The sequence below is a fragment of the Primulina eburnea genome, chromosome 12 (assembly GCF_022965805.1).
Source record: "Primulina eburnea isolate SZY01 chromosome 12, ASM2296580v1, whole genome shotgun sequence".
In the NCBI taxonomy this organism is placed as follows: Eukaryota; Viridiplantae; Streptophyta; class Magnoliopsida; order Lamiales; family Gesneriaceae; genus Primulina; species Primulina eburnea.
In genome coordinates this window covers 34,285,995-34,306,084 of record NC_133112.1, presented here as the reverse complement: position 1 = coordinate 34,306,084, position 20,090 = coordinate 34,285,995, and the positions used below count along the sequence as shown (strand labels likewise).

The window sequence follows — 20,090 nt, the reverse complement described above, 5'->3', positions numbered from 1 at the left end:
TTGAAACTTATTATTCTGAAAGATCTTCTGGTCTTTCAGTGGATGACCATGTGTATTTTCTATAATTCTTCGCATCATTGTTGAACCAGGATGTCCCAATCGATCATGCCAATTGGTTAATATCGAAGAATTATCAACTACCATGTTTGATTCAATGGGACTTATATGTGTATAATGCAATCCAGTAGGGAGCATTGGTAGTTTTTCAATCACATATTTCTTTCCTGATTTATATGTGATAAGACACATATATTTCTCATTCCCTTCATTCATTGTTTGAGTATCATACCCATGAGAATATATATCATTAAAACTCAACAAATTTCTTTTCGATTGTGGTGAATATAAAGCATCATTGATCAAAAATTTTGTACCATTAGGTAACAAAAATTGTGCTTTACCACATCCTTTAATCAAGTCTACAGGACCTGATATTGTATTCACCGTTGTTTTTGTTGGTTTTAGTTCCAAGAAATATCTTTTATCTCGGAGGATAGTGTGCGTTGTACCACTATCGGGTATGCAAACTTCAGCTTTGCTCATAGCATTTTCCATATTTGAACTTCAAAAAAATATGCAATGAAATAAAATTACTGACAATACATATATAAATATAACACATATCATAATTGTACAATAAAACATTATTACATGAATACATGAAAAATAAATTATTGTACATTTATATTCTACCATTAAATTGTTCATTTTCAGAGAAATCATTGAGAAAATCTGTAGCATCAAAATTGTTCATTTCTATCCCACCAACATGTTGATCATTTCCAGAGAAATCATTCATAAAATCACCAGCATCAAGATGAGTTGAATCACTCAAACGGTCACTGCGTTCAGTGAAGTTGGTCTCCTTTTCTTTCCCCTTTAATGATTCTTTATAAAGTTTACAAAGATGCTCAGGGGCTCGACAAACTTTGGACCAATGTCCTGGAGTACCACATCTGTAACAAGAACTTTCATATCTTTTTGAGTGATTCTCATTAACACTTGTATTCTCATGATGCCTTTTCTGTGGATGGTTTGGGACGCTCTTTTGAAATGAGTTATAAAAATAACTATCTCTATTATTTTCAAAACCACGGCCTCGACCACGACCACGGCCAATTCCACGTCCACGTCCACGTCCACGACCTCGGCCTCGACCTCGACCTCGACCAAAATCTTGTCTATGAATTTGATTTTGGTTCCGAGGTTTAAATTCATTTTTACTTACAGCATTTACTTCGGGAAATGCTGTTGATCCAGTGGGTCGGGACTGATGATTTCTCATTAATAGCTCATTGTTCTTTTCCGCCACAAGAATACAGGCGATGAGCTCAGAATATCTCGCAAATCCACGTACTCTATATTGTTGCTGTAGAGTAATATTTGATGCATGAAATGTGGAAAATGTTTTTTCAAGCATCTCAGATTCTGTGACCTCATGTCCACAAAATTTTAATTGCGAGATTATTCTATACATCGCCGAATTGTAATCACTGACTTTTTTAAAATCTTGGAATCTCAGTGTATTCCATTCATCCCGGGCGGTCGGAAGTATAACTTCCCTTATATGTTCAAATCTTTCTTTTAATCTCTTCCACAAAGCCATGGGATTTTTTTCAGTCAGATATTCACATTTCAATCCATCGTCGAGATGTCGACGCAAAAATATCATGGCTCTTGCCTTTTCTTGTGACGTGCATATGCCATTTTCTTTAATGGTCTCGCTTAGACCCAATGACTCAAGATGCATTTCTACATCTAGAGTCCATGGCATATAATTCTTTCCCGTGATGTCGAGCGCAATAAATTCGAGCTTTGTTAAATTTGACATGGTGGTACTAAAAAAATTACGATGCATTTTATTAGTTAATAAATATTGCAATACAAAGTAACGGATAAACAACAAGTACAAGTATTTGTAAAAATAAAGAAAACGCACGAGGAGGATATTCTCCGATAAATACAAGACTCGTGAGTATGATAACCAAAATAATTAAAAATATCCTTGAGAAAGCCATCTTCTTTTTTCTTCGAAAAATTTGATGAATGAATAATTTTTAGAGAAGAAGAGAAAGTTGGAGTGATTGTATGTGTTTGTGAGATCATATTTATAGGACAAAAACTAGCCGTTTTTTACCATTTATGACCGTTGGTGTACACAAAAATAAAGGTATGTATTTGTATAATTTTATGGTAATAATATGATATATATAATATTAGACATGTTTAAATAATTATGTATATCATATCATAATATTATAATGAGTGTCATAATTTATTTTGTTTAAAAACCTTATAGGCTTTTATACTTGTCGTATCCCTTACCGGGAGTGTGGGATGTCGTCTTAACATCCTCCCAGGATTTATAACAAGTTTATGAAAAATTTATTTTTATTATTTCTAATAATAACATTATATTGTATATTAAATAAATACACAATAAATAAATAACAGTAAAATAAATATAATTATTTTGTTACCTTTTTCTTCTGTTTGGAGCTTGGAAAAGTATGTAGGACTTTTAGAGCTTCATGCTGATAACGTGTTGTGAAAAAGTAAAAATTTATGGTAAAAAGTAAAAATCTCAAACTCTCAAAATTTACCAAACTACACACTTTCTAATATTTTTTTCTCTACTCAATTGTGATTTTCTTCACAAATGAGAGATCTATTTATAGAGTTTCATTACACATAATCCAAAAATAAAATACATCATTACCTACATCATCACACACAAATTTCTAACTTTACAACTCTTATTTTCAACATTCAAATATTCAACTATTACTTTTTCAATATTTAAATATATTATTTTCAACATGATGTTTGGTTTTTTTATATATATATATATATATATATATATATATATATATATATATATATATATATATATATATATATATATATATATATATATATCACCATCATTATTATTATAATAATAAGCAAGTTTCCTGTAAATTCATTGAATCCAACCTTTTCCCAAACTCAAGTCAAACCCAACAAATTTATTTATTTATTTGTTTTAAAAAAGCAAGTCTCGAAGTTTTGCTTCGAGGCATACTTGCTATTTTTTAATATATATAAAAATCAAAAACTCCATAAATTTATTGAACCCAACCTTTCTCCAAACTCAAGTCGAAGCCAATTTTTTTTTTTAAAAAAAATGTCTCGAAGTTTCGTCCGAGGCATACTTACTATTTTTTTAATATATATATATATATATATAAAGGAATTGGCCCATCGGAGTTGCTTCACTTGACTCTGTCTAAGATCCTTATTATATAGTCTCCTCCGTGCAAGAACCAAAACAAGAACTTATTATCTTCCTGCCCAAAACAAATCAAGGATTACTGAAGCAGAAGAAGAAAATGGTATCTATCTCTCATGCACCATGATCTGTTCCAGCAGTACTCCTTCGGTCATGATCGCAGCAGAGTGAGTTCCTTGCATTAATCTCTCCTTCATTCTGATGTTATAATGCCTCAAACGAAACTTTCATTTGTTCCATTGGATTTTTAATTAGGGACCATTTGGTTCTGATATAGATGATGTTGGATCGTGGTTTTTTACGCGCCCAAACGCAGCGGAAGTTTAAAATTTTTTATTTTATTTTGAAAAACAAAATAACTTTTGATTTGGACGCTCGTATGGTTTTCATAATTAAACAAACATTCATAGGGTGCTGAAAATTTATACCTTTGGTGAACGATTCACACGTCTCCAACTATTCCGGAATTAGCGGAAATAGCTCTTGATGAATCCCTACGAACTTTCTTCAATCTCCTAATCCGGTCCACGACTGGAATACTTGTTCCTCTTATAATTTGCACTAGAAAATTATAAGATGTTTTTGCGTAGAGATAGAACACGAAGAAGAAATCGACTCGTTGCGATTAATTAGCACAAGCCGAATTTTCTTTGCATAAGAAAAAGATTTCAAGAGCAGCTTTTGGAATTGGGAGAGCCGAAAATCTTCTTGCCCAAGGAATTGAATTGAAGAGCAGTACCTCTTTTTCCTTTTTTAAAAACTCTCGGGTGCTCCCTTATCAATTAAGAATCAAAATCATTATCTTTATTTCTAATCCTTAATTTACTTAATTAATCTAATTAATTAAGTTAATTAAAGATTCTAAATTAATGACATATTCTTTTTATTTTCCAAAACTTTCGGATGCAATATATATATCTTATTATTATTTCTAATCTTTCATTTCCTTAATTAATCTAATTAATTAAGTTCATTAAAGATTCTAAAATTGCATGCCAACATTTGGCAATCTCGATTTTTCCACCGAAATTTCATGCACTATAATAATTAAAAAATCATTATTATATTTTTCTAATACCTCCTTTAACTTAATTATATTAATTAAGTTAACTATGGATTCTAATTGCATGCATATATTAGACCAAACCTCGATGCATATATCTATTATAAATTCAACATTTGAATTTAATATTTAAATTATAAATTCAACTACTTGAATTTCTCACATCCAAATTTAATATTTAATAAACTCAACTTATGAGTTTAATAAATTAAATTATCAAATTCATAAATTCAACCATTTGAATTTATTCTCTCCATATTTCATAAATTCAACTTCTTGAATTTACTATCTCATAAATTCAACTCCTTGAATTTATTTTCTCAAAATTTAATTATCATAAATTCAACTCCTTGAATTTACAATAATAATATATAAATTCAACTACTTGAATTTATTCTCTCAACGGGAACAAACGATCCAAGTACTTGTGCGACCCTCAATGGTTCAGGGATACAGCTAGCCGTGGGTTCACAGCTCTTTGTGATTCATGACATAATCTTTTATTTAGGCTTACCCTAGTTAGCCTCATTCTTTCCATCAACACCTTGATCAAGAATGTCAGAACTCATTTCTGATTGCACCCGTCGGATCATGGTAAGAGCGTCTAGTAGCATCGCCCCATGATCCCCTAGGTATCACTGATAGTGCCTGCAAGAACCAGTCGATTATGATTAACGTATAGTACGGTCCTCTTATCTCAAATATCCCGATCGAATCCGCAACCATTGGTTCATTGAATGTTGCATATTAATTCGATAACTATGTGTTACATATAATAGTGGCATCGCGTGTATTATTGGAGAACTCTTTCTCCAACGTACATCTCATACTCTGACAAGAGATTTCATGCACTATTATTATATCAGATCACATAGGATATCTACACCCGTAGGTGAGCGGTGAATCCCCGACTACAATGCACTGGCTTCTATATGTGTCGCGACTGTACTCAACCTCGCCACCTGATGACTCTCCTGGAGCCGGTAAACGAGTCAAAGCACAGCTCTAGCATATAGAGCCTCAGTGTTGTCCCCGGTCGTAAGAAATATTGGTGTACAATCATAACCACGGACTTATCCTCTCGATGAATGATAACCACTTGGAAAGTCCGAGGGAAGGTTGTTCGGTATAATCATCATATGACTATCCATCTGTATGTTTGGACATCTCCATGCCCTTACCAAGAAACGCAGTACACAACATCACAGATGCTAGTCTCGAGCTCAAGCGACCTTTATCCATGTTTTAGGCGGCTGAATCGACTAGGAAAGAATTTAGAATATGCAGTGTTTACAAATGAGTTTCAACATCGAATTACGATTCATTTGTATTAAAGCATAATCAAGGACTTTATCTATGCTGATTGCATGGGTATACAGATAAAGTATAACTAAACCATTAAAAGTTAAATTATATTAAAATAAAAATTGTTTATTTCACTTAGTCAATAAAATCCATAGCCAACCGTTGGCTTGCAGGGCATCTACTCTAACATATGGTAGTGTAGGAAGAGTGCAATTAGTCAACCTCCGTCTCTAATCTCATCGCCTTCTCTGTTTCAGATTCGAGGAAAAACACGAAGAAGGGTTGCAATTTTTAATAAGTTGACTTTGCTCTATTTGTAATTGGTTTTGCTTCTGGGTCTTGTCAACGTAGAGAAGCAGATTCACGTAGGATTTTCCATCTCCATTCGCTTGTTTTCTAATGGCAGACAGTTTGATAAATCCGCTTAAATGTGTAGTTGATAATGGCTCAATTGGATACTCAAGAGTTGTCTTCATCTTTTGATCATCTCCCCGACTCCAAGACTGTTCTTCATTAAAAATAACATCTCTGGAAATTATTAATTTATTTGTTTTCGGGTTAATAAAACGAAAACCCTTTGATTCATCACTGTAGCCAATAAAAATGAGTTTTTCTCCCTTTTTATCAAACTTTTCTCGCTGCTGAGAAGGAATATGATAATAAGCAATGCATCCAAAAACTTTGAGATGTTGTACCTGAGGCTTTCTTCGGTACCATGCTTCATATGGAGTCTTATTAGGAAGTGCCTTTGTAGGAGATCGATTCAGAAAATAAAAAGTAGTATTTATAGCTTCTGCCCAGAATGACTTTGGAAGCCCTTTGCCTGCCATCATGCTTCGAGCCATTTCTACAATCGTGCGATTTTTCCTTTCGGCAACCCCATTTTGTTGTGGACTGTAACGAACTGTCAGTTGCCTTTGGATCCCCTTCTCTTTGCAAAAATCCATGAAGGTCTTTCCATTGAATTCTCCTCCACGATCTGTTCGTAAAATCTTGATCTTTTTGCCATTTTGATTTTCAACAAGGGTCTTGAACTCAATAAATTTTGGAAATGCTTCGGACTTCTCCTTGAGAATATAGACCCACATCATCCTTGTATAATCATCCACGAACAATAAAAAATACCTGTAGTTATTGATAGAAGGTGTCTGCATTGGTTCACAAACATCGGCATGTACTAACTCGAGAGGGACTTTGGCTCGATAGGAGATCTTTGGAAATGGAAGTCGATGCATTTTTGCCAAAGATACATCCTTCACATGGGCTTTCCTGATCTGGAAAGTTAGGAAGACCAAAAACCATTTTCTTTAAAAAAATTCAAACCTTTGTAACTTAGATGCCCATACCTCAAATGCCAAAGATTGTGATCCTCGTTTAAGGTACTCTTCAACGCAACTTTCTGAGCTATTGGCAAATTGAGAAGAAAGACTTTTGTTAGGAGTCATCTTGATACTTGCTACCGTGAATTTCTTCTGCTTATCAATAATAATGCAAAGATCATTATTGAACTCCACCTTGTAATTTTTCTTCAGCAGCTGGCCGACACTCAACAAACTTTGAGTTAACTCAGGCACATAGAATACATCCTTGATAATAAATTGGTTTTGCCGTCTTTTGTCTGGACCGCAATAGCTCCCTTTCCGGTGATTTTACAAGCCTTATTATCTCTAAGCTTTACCTCTGATGAGTACGATTCATCCAGATCCACAAACATATTTTTGTTACCAGACATATGATTGCTGCATCCACTATCAACATACCAAATATTCTCAAGTTGTTGTTGAGAATTTAAACATGAGTAAAATACTTGATCAGTCTCATTTTTTTTAATTTCCTCGGTGAAATTTGCCTCCCTAGATTCACCGCCATCTTGATACCAACAGTCTCTTTGAGAATGATTTGTATTTCGACATTTTTTGCATTTACTCCAGTAGCTATTGGTGTCATGGCCATTCTTTCTGCAAATTCGACAATAAGAATCTTGATTTTGACTGGAGTTTCTCGAATTGCTGGAGCTTCTACCTCCTCTATGACCTCGAGCTTGAAAACTCAGATACCTTCCACGACCTCTTCCTCGTGATGGTCTTTGAATCGGCTCCTTCTTCTTTTGTTGCAGGGTATCATCCTCTTTTTGTGAAATATTAACCTTTCCTTGAAAGGTTTGCTCCCAACTTTGATTTGAGAACCTGCTCATCCGTTTCTCATGGGCTTCGAGAGAACCCATGAGTTCATCCAAAGTTAATTTAGAAAGATCTTTGGATTCTTCAATCGCAGCAACTATATGTTCGAACTTTGCTGGCAAACATCGTAGAACTTTCTCGATGATCTTCTTTTCTTCTAGATTGTCTCCATATCCTTTTATTTGGTTTACAGCGGAAGATACTCTAGATAAAAATTCTTGCACATTTTAGAATCCTTCATGGTCAAATTGTCGAAGTCTCGCCATAGATTTTGTAACTTGATTGTAATCACCTTCTCATGGCCACCGAATTGATTCTTCAAAATTTGCCATGCATCTTTTGCTATACTGGCACACGTGATGCGCGGAAGTATGGCTCGACTCACCCCTTGGTGCATAAAGGACAAGGCTTTTGCATCCTTTGTTTTGTTCTCTTTATGCTCTTTCTTTTGCGCATTTGTTAATGCGCCTACCTCCTCCGTTGTGAGAGAGGCGAAACCCTCTTCAACGATATCCCATAATTCATGAGACACGAACAAGGTCTTCATGAGAACACTCCAAAGCTCATAATCTTGACCAACAAAGATAGGAACACCTTGTTGGGAATATGTGAAGGCAAGCTCTTGACTGCCGGTGGATGCCATATAGGAATTTGGGAGGTAATATTAGGCCAAGGGTGGCTCTGATACCACAAATATGTTGGGTTTTGAATATAATATTGCAAGAATTACAATATTTGTTAAATTATCTTTTATTATCTTCCTATCACCGAATGATGAATACACAAGCCTATTTATAGACTAATTTTAATTTGACACTAAGCAATAATAATATCCTTCAATTAATGCAGATTCATTTCATCCAACCACGCACTCCTCGGCTTCTGTCTTGATTGATCTCACATCTTCTAGGATTATCCAAGAATATTGAAAGCCAATTGCAAATTAATTATTTTCAACAGAAAAATGGAAGCCGATAAAGTTAATGAAATACAAGTCTTAGACCAAAAAGAAGCTTGGACATTTTTTAGAGAGAAATCTGGTGATCGCGTGGATGATTTATATTTGCGTCCCATAGCAAAAGAAGTCGCAGCAGAATGCAAAGGTTTGCCAATTGCGCTTGCAACCGTTGGTATAGCTCTTAAAAATAAAAGTATACAGTCATGGAAAGATGCACTTTTACAACTGAGAGGAGCTAACCCAACGAATTTCCCCGAAGTTGTGAAAGATGTTTACACGCCTCTGAAACTGAGTTACGATTTCTTGGAAACTGAAAGTGAAAAGTCCCTTTTCCTGCTATGTTGCTTGTTTCCCGAAGATTATAACATCTGGATTGAGGACTTGGCTTTGCTCAGCTTTGGGTTAGGCATGTTTCAGGGAATCAACAATATTGAAGATGGAAGAAACAGAACATATCATTTATTGGAGAGGCTTAGAAGTCGTTTTTTGTTGATGACTGGTAGAAATGAACAAGAGGTAAAAATGCATGATGTTGTTCGTGATGTTGCTATTTTCATTGGTTCAAAAGAAAAGCAAGGGTTTTTGAATGTGTCCTCAATGGATTCATCTCGCAATTGCAATTGGATGTCGGTGGAAATTTCAAATATTGCCAATGCCAAGCTTCCTGTTGGGTTGGATTTTCCAAATCTTCGTCTCCTGATGCTTTTGAATTCCAGTTATAATGAATTTCCCGAAGGATTTGATGTCAATGTTATTTGTTTTGAAAGAATGAAGGAGCTGACAGTCTTGTATTTTTCAAATCAAAATTTTCAATCACTTCCATCCTCTCTGGAATTCCTAAAAAAACTTAGAAAGTTGTACTTGGAAAATTGCGAGGTTAAAGACATATCAATTGTTGGAGTGTTAGCAAGTTTGGAAATTCTTCGTGTCTGGCGCTGTTATGAAATTGAAGAGTTACCAGCAGATGTTGGGGAATTGAAATCTCTAAGATTATTAGAATTGACGGATTGCTATAAACTCAAAAGAATAGTGGCTGGTGTCATATCAAGCTTGGTTGGGTTGGAGGAATTGAAGATAGTTAATAGCTTTGACAAATGGGAAGCAAAGGGAAATGTAAGTGGGAATGCTAGTCTTTCAGAACTTGAGTCTCTCAGCAATTTGACTTGCTTGGAGATTGATACCAAATTGGTCGCCCAAGAGATATTGCTTTCAAATCCGTTAAGAAGATATCAAATACGTGCTTATGAGGACGTAGATCATGAGGACGAATGTTTCTTTGATGATTTCGAAGCAGTCAAGAAGCATGAGAGAAGGCCTGAGAGAAGAATCAGACTCCAATTACCGAGAGACGTGACAGTAGCAAATTGGATTCGAGGACTAGGAAAGGACACCCAGTGGCTAGAATTACGTGGAGATGATCCAAACAATTTTAATCTAGGTGAGATTGAAAGCTCGAGGAATTGTTCAACGGTGGAGAAATTGATGAATGCAATCGATTGGAAATTCCCAATGTTGGAGTACCTGCAGCTGACAAATCTCAAAGAGTTGGAAGAGATAATTGATGGTACAATTCCAGAGGGATCCAATTCCTTCAAAAATCTAGAATCACTAGTTGTTCAAGATCTTCCCAAGTTGGGATATTTGTGGAAGAGTCCAAATCAGAATGTTTCACTGGTCAACCTCAAATCCATACACATTCGCAAGTGTCTCAATCTACGATATCTCTTCTCAATGGCAACAGCAAGGAATCTTGTACAACTTCAAAGCATGGTAATATCTTTCTGTGACACGATTGAACAAGTATGGTGGAATGAAATGGAAAGCAACACAGAGGCTTCTATTATTGAGTTCCCAAAGTTGGAGGCACTGAAACTGTTAAATCTGCCAAACCTTTTAGCTTTCACCCAAGGAGTTGAAATCATAAAATTCCCCCAGTTGATAAAACTAAAAATCAAGAACTGCCCAAATCTCCGAACCAAAATCGACCAATTGCCTGCCGGCATGATTGAGAAGATCGGCGTTCGTGATAATGACAATATAGAAGAAATATTTAGGGATGATGGAAATCGTCATATCATATTCCAAGAATTGAATGAATTGGACCTACGTGGTCTGCCATGCCTGACAACGTTCTACGGAGGTGCTGAAAGCATCAAGTTTCCAGAGCTGGAAGATTTGAGGATTGGAAATTTGCCAAGGCTGAATAGTTTTGTGCCAATAGATTCAGAACCCACCCACGACCAGCATTCTCTTCATTTCTTTTGCAATAAAAAGGTACGTCTTTTCTTCGTAATCTCAAAGAACCCACCTAAGTATTTTAAATTAAATATTTCATCATTATAATTGTTATTGGGTTTGAATAGTAGTAGCAATATGTATATGATTCATATAATGGTTTTTGTTTTATTTTACAATCATGGCAATTGCTAAAATAGAATTTCTTTGAGATTTTTTTTTATGTTTTGTTGCACAAACAGATTATATATATATATATATATGTGTGTGTGTGTGTGTGTGTGTGTGTTTTACAGTTTTGATTATGTACAGTCTATTTTTATATATATATATGTGTGTGTGTGTGTGTGTGTGTGTGTTACAGTTTTGATTATGTACAGTCTATTTGGATTCTACATTTACATTAAAATATTTCATTTTGAGCAATCAATGAATTGTCATTTAATTCTCAATCTTTTGCAGGTTGAAATTATTGGCCTAAACGAACTTCGACTCGATGGCTTTCCAGATAAAATAAGCAATATGTGGTGTAGCCATATCCCAATTAGTTTCTTTCATAATCTTGAGATATTGAATATATATAAAATTGATGGCATCAGAAACTTAATATCATCTTCAATTGCAAAAGCTCTTGTTAATCTCCATTTATTAGAAATAAATCATTGCAAAGAGATGATCGACGTGATCGAAGATGAGACACATGTAACTGCTAACTCTGTCTTTCCTAATCTGAGATGTTTGGAAATTTTCAACAATTGTAAGTTGAGAAGTTTTTGCCAATGGACTCACGCATTTGAGTTACCATCACTTGTCACTGTTCGAATGGATCATTGCCCTCTGATGAAAACTTTCACTTTGGGGTCGTTAAGTACGCCAAAATTACATTGGTTCGGGACGAAGAGCGGGGACACTAAAATAAAAGACTTGAACGATCATTTAAGAAGTACTAAGGTAAGTTTCTACGAATAGCCAATACATAGCTATCATCTTATTACAATGTATATTTGTTGTTCATATGTTGCATATCTTAGAATGATTTTCTGCTTTTGTTTCATTTAAAAAAGTACGACCACTCTTTATATTTTATCTTCATAATTATACTAATGTTTATGTTATGTTCCCTTAATGTACTGGACTTGTATATTTAACATTTGTTGAATTCATTGTTTTGATATGTTATAATTTTTATTATTGTAATATGCTAAGAGTATATTTTTTTATTTCAATATTATGCCTTTTATTTGGTAATATGATTGTAATTACGTTTCGTTATGATAGCCTAAATCCTAAATTTGTTTTATTATGCAACGGCTGCCTGATCAGGGCCTTGTTGTTTCATTTAAATGCGATAATATATAGCAGAATAAAAGGAAGAGGAGAACATTGAGGAGAAGGGCGAAGAAGAGAAATAGCACTTGAAGCAAGGAGTGGGAAAGGGAAAAGATTGTACGACGAGGAAATTTTCTTTAAGTTCTGCTTCTTTATTGAATTTCTTAATTCTATTTTTCTCATTTGTTTTCGCATGTAAGATGGTTGTAAATCTAGAATTTTCTGATTGTTGTAAAGATATTGATTTTGTTTGCAGATTTCGAATAATCATTTTTTATGTTTTCCATTCATCTTGTAAGATGGTGAAGTGCTTCTATTTTTTTAGCAGTATAATAAATTTGGCTAATTGTACATATACCCTTTGAAAAATCTAAAAACATATAAAATCCAATAAAAAAATATATGAATAGTTTAATGTATACTTCATTTTTTTTTAAAATAAAAAACATTTACCACATTTGCACGTGGTTTTAAGGTTGATTAACTTAATTTTATATATGTTCTGTTTTCTGTTTTTGAATTTCTACTGGGGGTATACATAAAATTTACCCCATAATTAATTTACGTGTAATTTGCATTCGTCTGATAAACATTTCATGTATTTGATACTTGCTTATCTTGACATGTTACAGTTTTTACACTTCATAAATTAGGTAAATGTCAAATGCATAAAATATAGAGATGCGAATACATATAACCCTTTAATTTACATATTATTTACAATTGCATGTAAATGTGGTTGGTTGGGATTTATTTTATTATTATTTTCAGGACAAGTTTAGAGATGAGAACAGTATCAACATACCCGTCTTGAACTTGAACCGGAAAAAAATCGGAGATCTCGTTCACGTTTCGGGTTTTTCTCACAGGGCCCTGAACCCGTGAGAAAATTGTCATCTCTAAGCCCACATACTTTTGATCCATATATAATATGATGGAATCAACACAAGCTACTGATATATTTTATGTTGGGTGAAATGCAAATTTAGTTGCTCATAATATAACACATTTTGCTACTTATTTCCCTTCTCCATTTGTTTGGGGAGTAGGTCTCATTTGAGACCATCTCGCGGATACTTAATCTGTGAGACGAATCAACCCTATCCATATTCACAATAAAAAATGATACTTTTAGCATAAAAAATAATACATTTTCATGGACGACCCAAATAAGAGATCCGTCTCACAAATTCGACCTGTGAGACCGTCTCACACAAGTTTTTGTCTTGTTTGGGATACTCGGAATTTTCCAACGTGGATGGAAAACGTTGAATTTGAATTTCTGATTAATAAAATTGCATGCTTTCCCTTAAAAAAACTTCATAAAAGAAATATATTGTCTTGGTGACACGAACTCCCTTGGCTATAATGCTTGACAAGCTATGGGATAAGGGAGACACACTCGCATCACAAAATTAAAATGTGCATACTCCATTTATAAAGTCATATATTTCTTACATATTATTTTATTTATTTATTAATTTAAAACAAAAATAGCACTTGATTCCAGGATTTAGTGGGTCTATCTTGGATCACAGGCATATGTTGTCAGACTTCCATTAAAAGAAAATACATATTTATTTTGTTACAAGTCAAATATATTTAATTCGGTTGGATGGATACACGTTTTTTGTTAACTGAATTCCCTAGAATGGAAAAATGTTCATCTTCGTGCCAAATGTAAACGATTTTTTTTTAATTTTTGTTATGTAAATTTATTTCTTCGCTTTCTTTATATTATAAAATATCATTCTATTTTCAGAAATTTTAGTTATGTTTTCTCACATAAATGCTGATATTATACTGCATAATTCAACATCATGACAGTGTCATGTCCAGGCCATCGGCACCATGTCGGAAAACGATTTAAATTGGAAAAAAAAATAGAGATCAAAACTGAAATTCGACAATATAAAATATCAAAAACACAAAAAGATAAATATACAAAACCAAAATTACAATCTTTCCAATATATAAACTCACTATATAAGGAATGATTGAATGAATCCTTTGAACAGTCATCTTTAATAACTCAAATAAGAAGGTAAACTTTCATTATTAAAAAGAATTAAATGAAATATTCGATGCATTTATTTTTTTGTGGAATGATTACAATGACTGAATTATAATATTATTTGAAACCAATCGTTTTTTCTTGATAATACATTATTTACAAATTTACAATAGAATAGCATCTTATTTTAACCGTTTTGATATTTTGTTTGAAGATTTAACCGTTTTGATATTTTGGTAGCAGTCGTACTTATGTACGATGGAGTCTGAGGCAAAAATCCAAAAATGAATCTTCTTGTACGATAAATTTCAGTTAGCAAATAATAAATGCAATAAACAATACATAAATACATCATAAACAATATATTACATAAAAAATCAGTAAATAAATATTTAAAATAATTATATATATAATATTGTTCTAGCTATTTTAGAGGCAAAAATATTTATCAAATCTATATAACCTAGTTTTCTAACCATTTCTTAATCAATCAACAACATGGCTAGCTCATTTAGTCTATCTTGTGATATTGTTGATCAAATATAAGTCTTTATTAACTTTAACTTCGATAAAGGTTTTCTATTGATGCAACTGTTACTTGTATGGTTAACAAAATTGTATAGACAATATAAATATTTGAGAATAAGTCATTCAGTTTCGCAAAACACAGTAACATATTCAAAAATTGTTGAAACTCCATACAATACTTCATGAAGCTAGTTAAAGAATAAATCTTTAACTTTTCCAAATTCAACAAATATCTCCAAGTCTTTTGATATTATTTAAATTGTTCGAATCAAACTTGAAGAAAAGATCGAGTTTAATCGATCATAAACAGAAAATATTCAAATTAGTCTTCTTTTTTATTTAATATTGGACAAATTTTTTATTTCATTATACCACCAACTCGATCCATATATAATAAAAAAAATAAAATTTGACACATCCAGAGCGTGACTATGAGGCGGTGGCCTTCCTGACTCATAGAAGGTCCAACCCTGTTGGTGTGACATATTGTAAAATATTCAAGTTTATTTTCAACTCTTTATTTGATTAATTGGTGATTAATTAAGCATGGAGCTTTTCTCTCAAACTATAGTTAAAAATTGTAAAGTACTGTTGATATTCTTGAAAATATAGATGTGTAAGTAATTGAACTTGAAAATTTTATTTTAAATTTATGATTTTGTATTTGATTATTTTCCATGCTGAAAAGTGTCAAATAATTATTTTGGTTGGTTCACATGCAATTATTTCCAACAATGAAATAATAGGTAAATTCATATTTGAATAGCTTAATTAATAAAATACACCATGTTCTTGAGTAATGAAATATATATCATTAACTTTGTAAAATTATATTATATAATAATAAAGTACCAATTTATATTAATCTAATTAATTTCTATTGTAATTAATAAATTTGTCACATCAAATTATGTATTTAGAGAAAATTATAATTTTGATAATGTATGCTTGTCTATTTTAGTGGTTTATGTTTGCGAATTCAAATATTAGTCATGTATCATATTTTTTTAAATAATTTTAGTCGTCTTTTATGAAAATATTGGTGACGTTGTATAGAAAAAAACTGAATTATTTTTTTGAAAATAGAAATAACATATCAATATTAAAATTTGATAATATAAAAAATAAATTACTGAAACATAAAAATATATTCTATCTAAATTATAATTTTTTTATATATATTTTATAGATTATAAAAGCAAAATTTATAAAGTAAACTGTCAGTTGCCATTTTGTTGTTGGCTGCTTTCTATGATTGGAATGTAACTTTTCCTTTTTCATTTTTGATGAGAGTGAAGGGAAATAATATTCTCGACTTTAATTGTTATAATTCCTTAGATTTTTAATTATTTCCCTAACATTATTTTTCCTTGTTGATTTGATTGAGTATAAATATTTAGTATGATTTTGCCTTTATTAGATAATGAGATAATCATTCAAAAGTAGTCTAGATATGATATTTATTGGAATGATTTAAAGAGATATGATATCAATGTTTAAATAGAGTTTATTCCTAATAAAACTCTTACTTTCCTTTTGTTTTAGGTTTCATTGTGGAGATAGGATTCTTCATCTATAAATATGAGGTCAAGCACATTAGTGAAGGCTGCTTCGATATTGACCATACACACATTCACATAGTAGAGATTTTGCAGAGCAAAATTATTCTCGAAGCCGTTGCTGTTTGGAGTGGTGATCGCCGTGTTGCTCTGAATGTTGCCAACATCTACCGACAACATCCGTAACGCTGATTGACTGAAGATTGCATCTGATTGATTGTGTCTTTCGGGATCACGTTTTTAGCTTTCTTGTTTTAGTTTTTATTCTGGTTATTTGTTTTAGAAAGCTTTTATTTTCTCAACTTGTTGAGGAAATTGATTTTCGTGATAATCACTAGTGATAGGTTTTTGTATAAACGTTTGGTTTTTCTAGTGATTAATTTTTGCCATAAGGCTGCAAATATTTAATCTTGTCCATTTATTTATTTTTAAGTAAATTTATGTTACAAATTTTAATTTTCGCTGCATGTTGTCCGAGATGTTGTAACATCTGGCACAACATTTAAATCTGATAAAACACAAATTCATGATTTTACATCTTATTCTGATATTTTTATTATTGGTATCTGTCGAACAACATAATCCCTTACAGAGAGTTCAATTTTCGAGGTAAATCCATTATGTAACTTTCATTATCCGTCGATAATCACAATGGTGAACCACTGAACCATAAACTTCTACCCATCCATCTCCATCAGTTCTTCATGTAAAATTTATAGTTTTTTAAAAAAATTATAATTTTTAATTTCTTATAAAAAAATATTGAACTAGACTAAGGATGACAATTATTCGAGTTTAAAACATAAACCTGTATATGTATGAAATGGGTTAAATGTTTTAATTTTTTTTACCCGACAAGTTTGGATCAGGTAACTGTGATTGTATAAGATTTATGAGATATTAGATCATGTTGGTGTCCATCCATTTTTCTCAATTCTTTCGTCGGCTCTGTAACATATGTTGTGTGTATACACACACACACACACACACACACACACACACAAACATTTACAAAATTTAGTACCACGATTCTTTAAATTTCAAATACTATGTGTCTTTAAATTACATTTTCAATGGGTTGAGATGGGTATGCATCTTTGGTAATTTTAGCGGACACATTAGTTTCAAATTGTAGCAAATTGAATCTAAACCGGAACCATGCATGGTTATATCTCCCTACTTGATATAGATAGTGTGTCCACAACTTTTGGCTAAACGACATTCATCCTTGTTTTTAACTTGATATATTATTTGTTTATCTTGTTATATCAAATTTCAAATTAGCTAGTTCCGAAAAATAAGTTGTTAATGTTGGGGTGGCCGGGGTTAATAATTGTTTTTGTCGGGAGACTAATCGAAGCGTGATAATTGAGTTGTTTTACGATTTAAAATATTTGAGTTGCGTTGCCACCACAATCTATATATTAACAACAAACGTCAGGTTTTACTATTGGTATCAGAGCTAATGTAATATGTTTGATCCCACAAATATCTATATATTTATTTATTTATTCTTCAAAAATATTTTTAAATTTTTTTAAACATTCAATTTGGCACATTAGTTATAAAGTTTATTGAAAATAATGTTAATATATTACCCTTTCTAAGTACACAACAGAATAATTAATTAATTAATTGTTAGGATTGAGAGATTGATCAGATATGGTGAATAAACAATCAACACAAAATTTTCGAAAAATAAAAATAAAAATCGAGTGGGTTAGCAACTTTTGAATATCATCCTTGATCATTTTTAGCTCAACATGCCAGCGATAAGAGTACCTGCGCGGAATGAGGCTCATTGAATTGATGTGAACAATAATTGAATGAGACTATTATCATCAATGCCGAGTAACTGATAAAATATAAAATAAACAAATAAATGTTTATGGATGTTCGGATATTAAAAACTCATATGTCACTCATTCTTTTATTACCAAAAGAATATCATTAGAAGATTTTGGTAGTTATAATAAGAAATTTGCCAAAAACCACTTCAGGAGGACTTATATATTGTCCACTGAAACTCCTAGCTAACACAATTAATTTAAAAATCCGAATATAAAGTCTATTTCTATCAGTTACAAATATTTTAAAAATAAATAATCTAAGCATAATTTGATCCTTACAATGATCGAATGAAAACTTCAAGTGTTTGTTCTAGTAACTCTTGATCAGGTAGGCTTTCACATACTTCATAAATAGATAGATTCTAAAGAGTGAGATTGTACAGGCTGATAGATTCAAAAGTTGAGCCTTATATAGAATATTTCCACCGTTCAAACCCGAACTACTCTTTTTGAATCATTCTTGGGCCTTACCAAAATAGCATATGCAATCACGTGTCATCGTCCTTTTCAGAAATAATACAGACAAGTAATGCATATAGATTCTGACTTTTAACAACTCTAAAATTTGTTGTGTATGGGAACTATTCTTCTAATATCATAAGCTTGACTGAAGAATGTTGCTATGATCTTTTGAGGAATAAGCTTGAATGACTCAGAGTATGACTTATGTGAGTTCGGTGAGGCTGGAAAGCACCTGACTGATTTCGTCTGAGATAATCATCGATTTTCTTTGAGAGAACAATTGCCTTTGACAGTTCAGTTAGGTTGTGCTCTTTCAATTAATCAGTTAGTCTTGTTTCGGTCCGACAGCCTTTGATTATTTTGTGAATCATCAAAATTTTAATTGTCCAATATTAATTATACAATTTTTATTGGTTGAAGTTTAAAAAATATTATATAATTTCATAAAAGATATTTATTATATATAAAATAGTATTATGTGTATGCGTGTTTTTTCCAGATATTCCTTCTTAATGCTTATTTAATATATACGGATTTATCTGTTAACAAAGAAATAAATCATAATTGTCTGCATAACAATATGATAATAACATATTAGAAGAAAAAAAAACATTTTCCACGTTATAGTGCAAACGAGATATTTTAGATAGTTGGAAAAACTACAAATTAATCTTATTCAATTTCAGCTCTCGTGCAACAATTTTAGTCATTTGAACAAAGTCTTATCCCATATCTTTTATTTTTCAATATCAACGAAAATAAGTATAAATTTAGACTATAATAAAAAACTACAAATATAACGAATTAATATTGCATTTTAATTATTTAAAGAACCTGCATCACAATAAAGCCATAACCAAAATTATAATTTTTCCATAAAATTTAAAAATCAATCCGGAGCTTCAAAGTGGAGAAACGGTAGGAATTCTTTGTAAGCAGGCGTCAACAAACAGTGTATATATATATATATATATATATATATATATATATATATATATATATATATATATATATATATATATATATATATATATATATATATATATATATATATATATATATATATTGACTCAAGTGTAATAAACAATATTACATGCAATCAGCATAGATAACTGTTAGAGTAGATGTCCTGTAAGCCAACGGTTGGCTAGAGAATTTATTGACTCAAGTGTAATAAACAATATTTATTTTAATATAATTTAACTTTTAATGGTTTCATGATACTTTATCTGTATACTCATGCAATCAGCATAGATAAAGTCCTTGATTATGTTTTAATACAAATAAATCGTAATTCAATGTTGAAACTCATTTGTAAACACTACATATTCTAAAT

At 31.9% G+C, this 20,090-nt stretch overlaps 2 protein-coding genes across 3 annotated transcripts; one reads left to right on the top strand and one right to left on the bottom strand.

The window, feature by feature from the left end:
• Positions 1 to 3,249: 3,249 nt before the first annotated feature.
• Positions 3,250 to 12,627, top strand: LOC140806933 (disease resistance protein At4g27190-like). Of its 2 annotated transcripts, none has more exons than XM_073163498.1 (4): positions 3,250 to 3,438; positions 8,669 to 11,051; positions 11,475 to 11,963; positions 12,375 to 12,627. In XM_073163498.1, exons 2-4 carry the CDS (start codon positions 8,784 to 8,786, stop codon positions 12,429 to 12,431), a joined length of 2,814 nt encoding a protein of 937 aa, XP_073019599.1. In that variant the 5' UTR covers positions 3,250 to 3,438; positions 8,669 to 8,783; the 3' UTR covers positions 12,432 to 12,627. The 2 variants fall into 2 exon arrangements, with proteins under 2 accessions (XP_073019599.1, XP_073019598.1); XM_073163497.1 differs by having other exon boundaries at positions 12,372 to 12,627.
• Positions 5,876 to 8,462, bottom strand: LOC140806845 (uncharacterized). The gene is made up of 4 exons (XM_073163365.1): positions 8,098 to 8,462; positions 7,318 to 8,023; positions 6,986 to 7,174; positions 5,876 to 6,913 (listed from the first exon to the last, which is right to left on the bottom strand). The coding sequence occupies exons 1-4, from the start codon at positions 8,460 to 8,462 to the stop codon at positions 5,876 to 5,878; spliced, it is 2,298 nt and encodes a 765-aa protein (XP_073019466.1).
• Positions 12,628 to 20,090: the final 7,463 nt, after the last annotated feature.

What these genes read in the sequence shown, in the direction of transcription:
- LOC140806845 (XM_073163365.1), bottom strand. Translation starts at nt 8,462, where the DNA reads ATGGCATCCACCGGCAGTCAAGAGCTTGCCTTCACATATTCCCAACAA. An exon ending in GAGAAGGTGATTACAATCAA is followed by an intron (nt 8,024 to 8,097) that starts GTTACAAAATCT and finishes ATTTTTATCTAG; the next exon opens with AGTATCTTCCGCTGTAAACC. An exon ending in CACAATCTTTGGCATTTGAG is followed by an intron (nt 6,914 to 6,985) that starts GTATGGGCATCT and finishes CTAACTTTCCAG; the next exon opens with ATCAGGAAAGCCCATGTGAA.
- LOC140806933 (XM_073163497.1), top strand. Translation starts at nt 8,784, where the DNA reads ATGGAAGCCGATAAAGTTAATGAAATACAAGTCTTAGACCAAAAAGAA. An exon ending in ATTTCTTTTGCAATAAAAAG is followed by an intron (nt 11,052 to 11,474) that starts GTACGTCTTTTC and finishes AATCTTTTGCAG; the next exon opens with GTTGAAATTATTGGCCTAAA. An exon ending in ATCATTTAAGAAGTACTAAG is followed by an intron (nt 11,964 to 12,371) that starts GTAAGTTTCTAC and finishes GATAATATATAG; the next exon opens with CAGAATAAAAGGAAGAGGAG.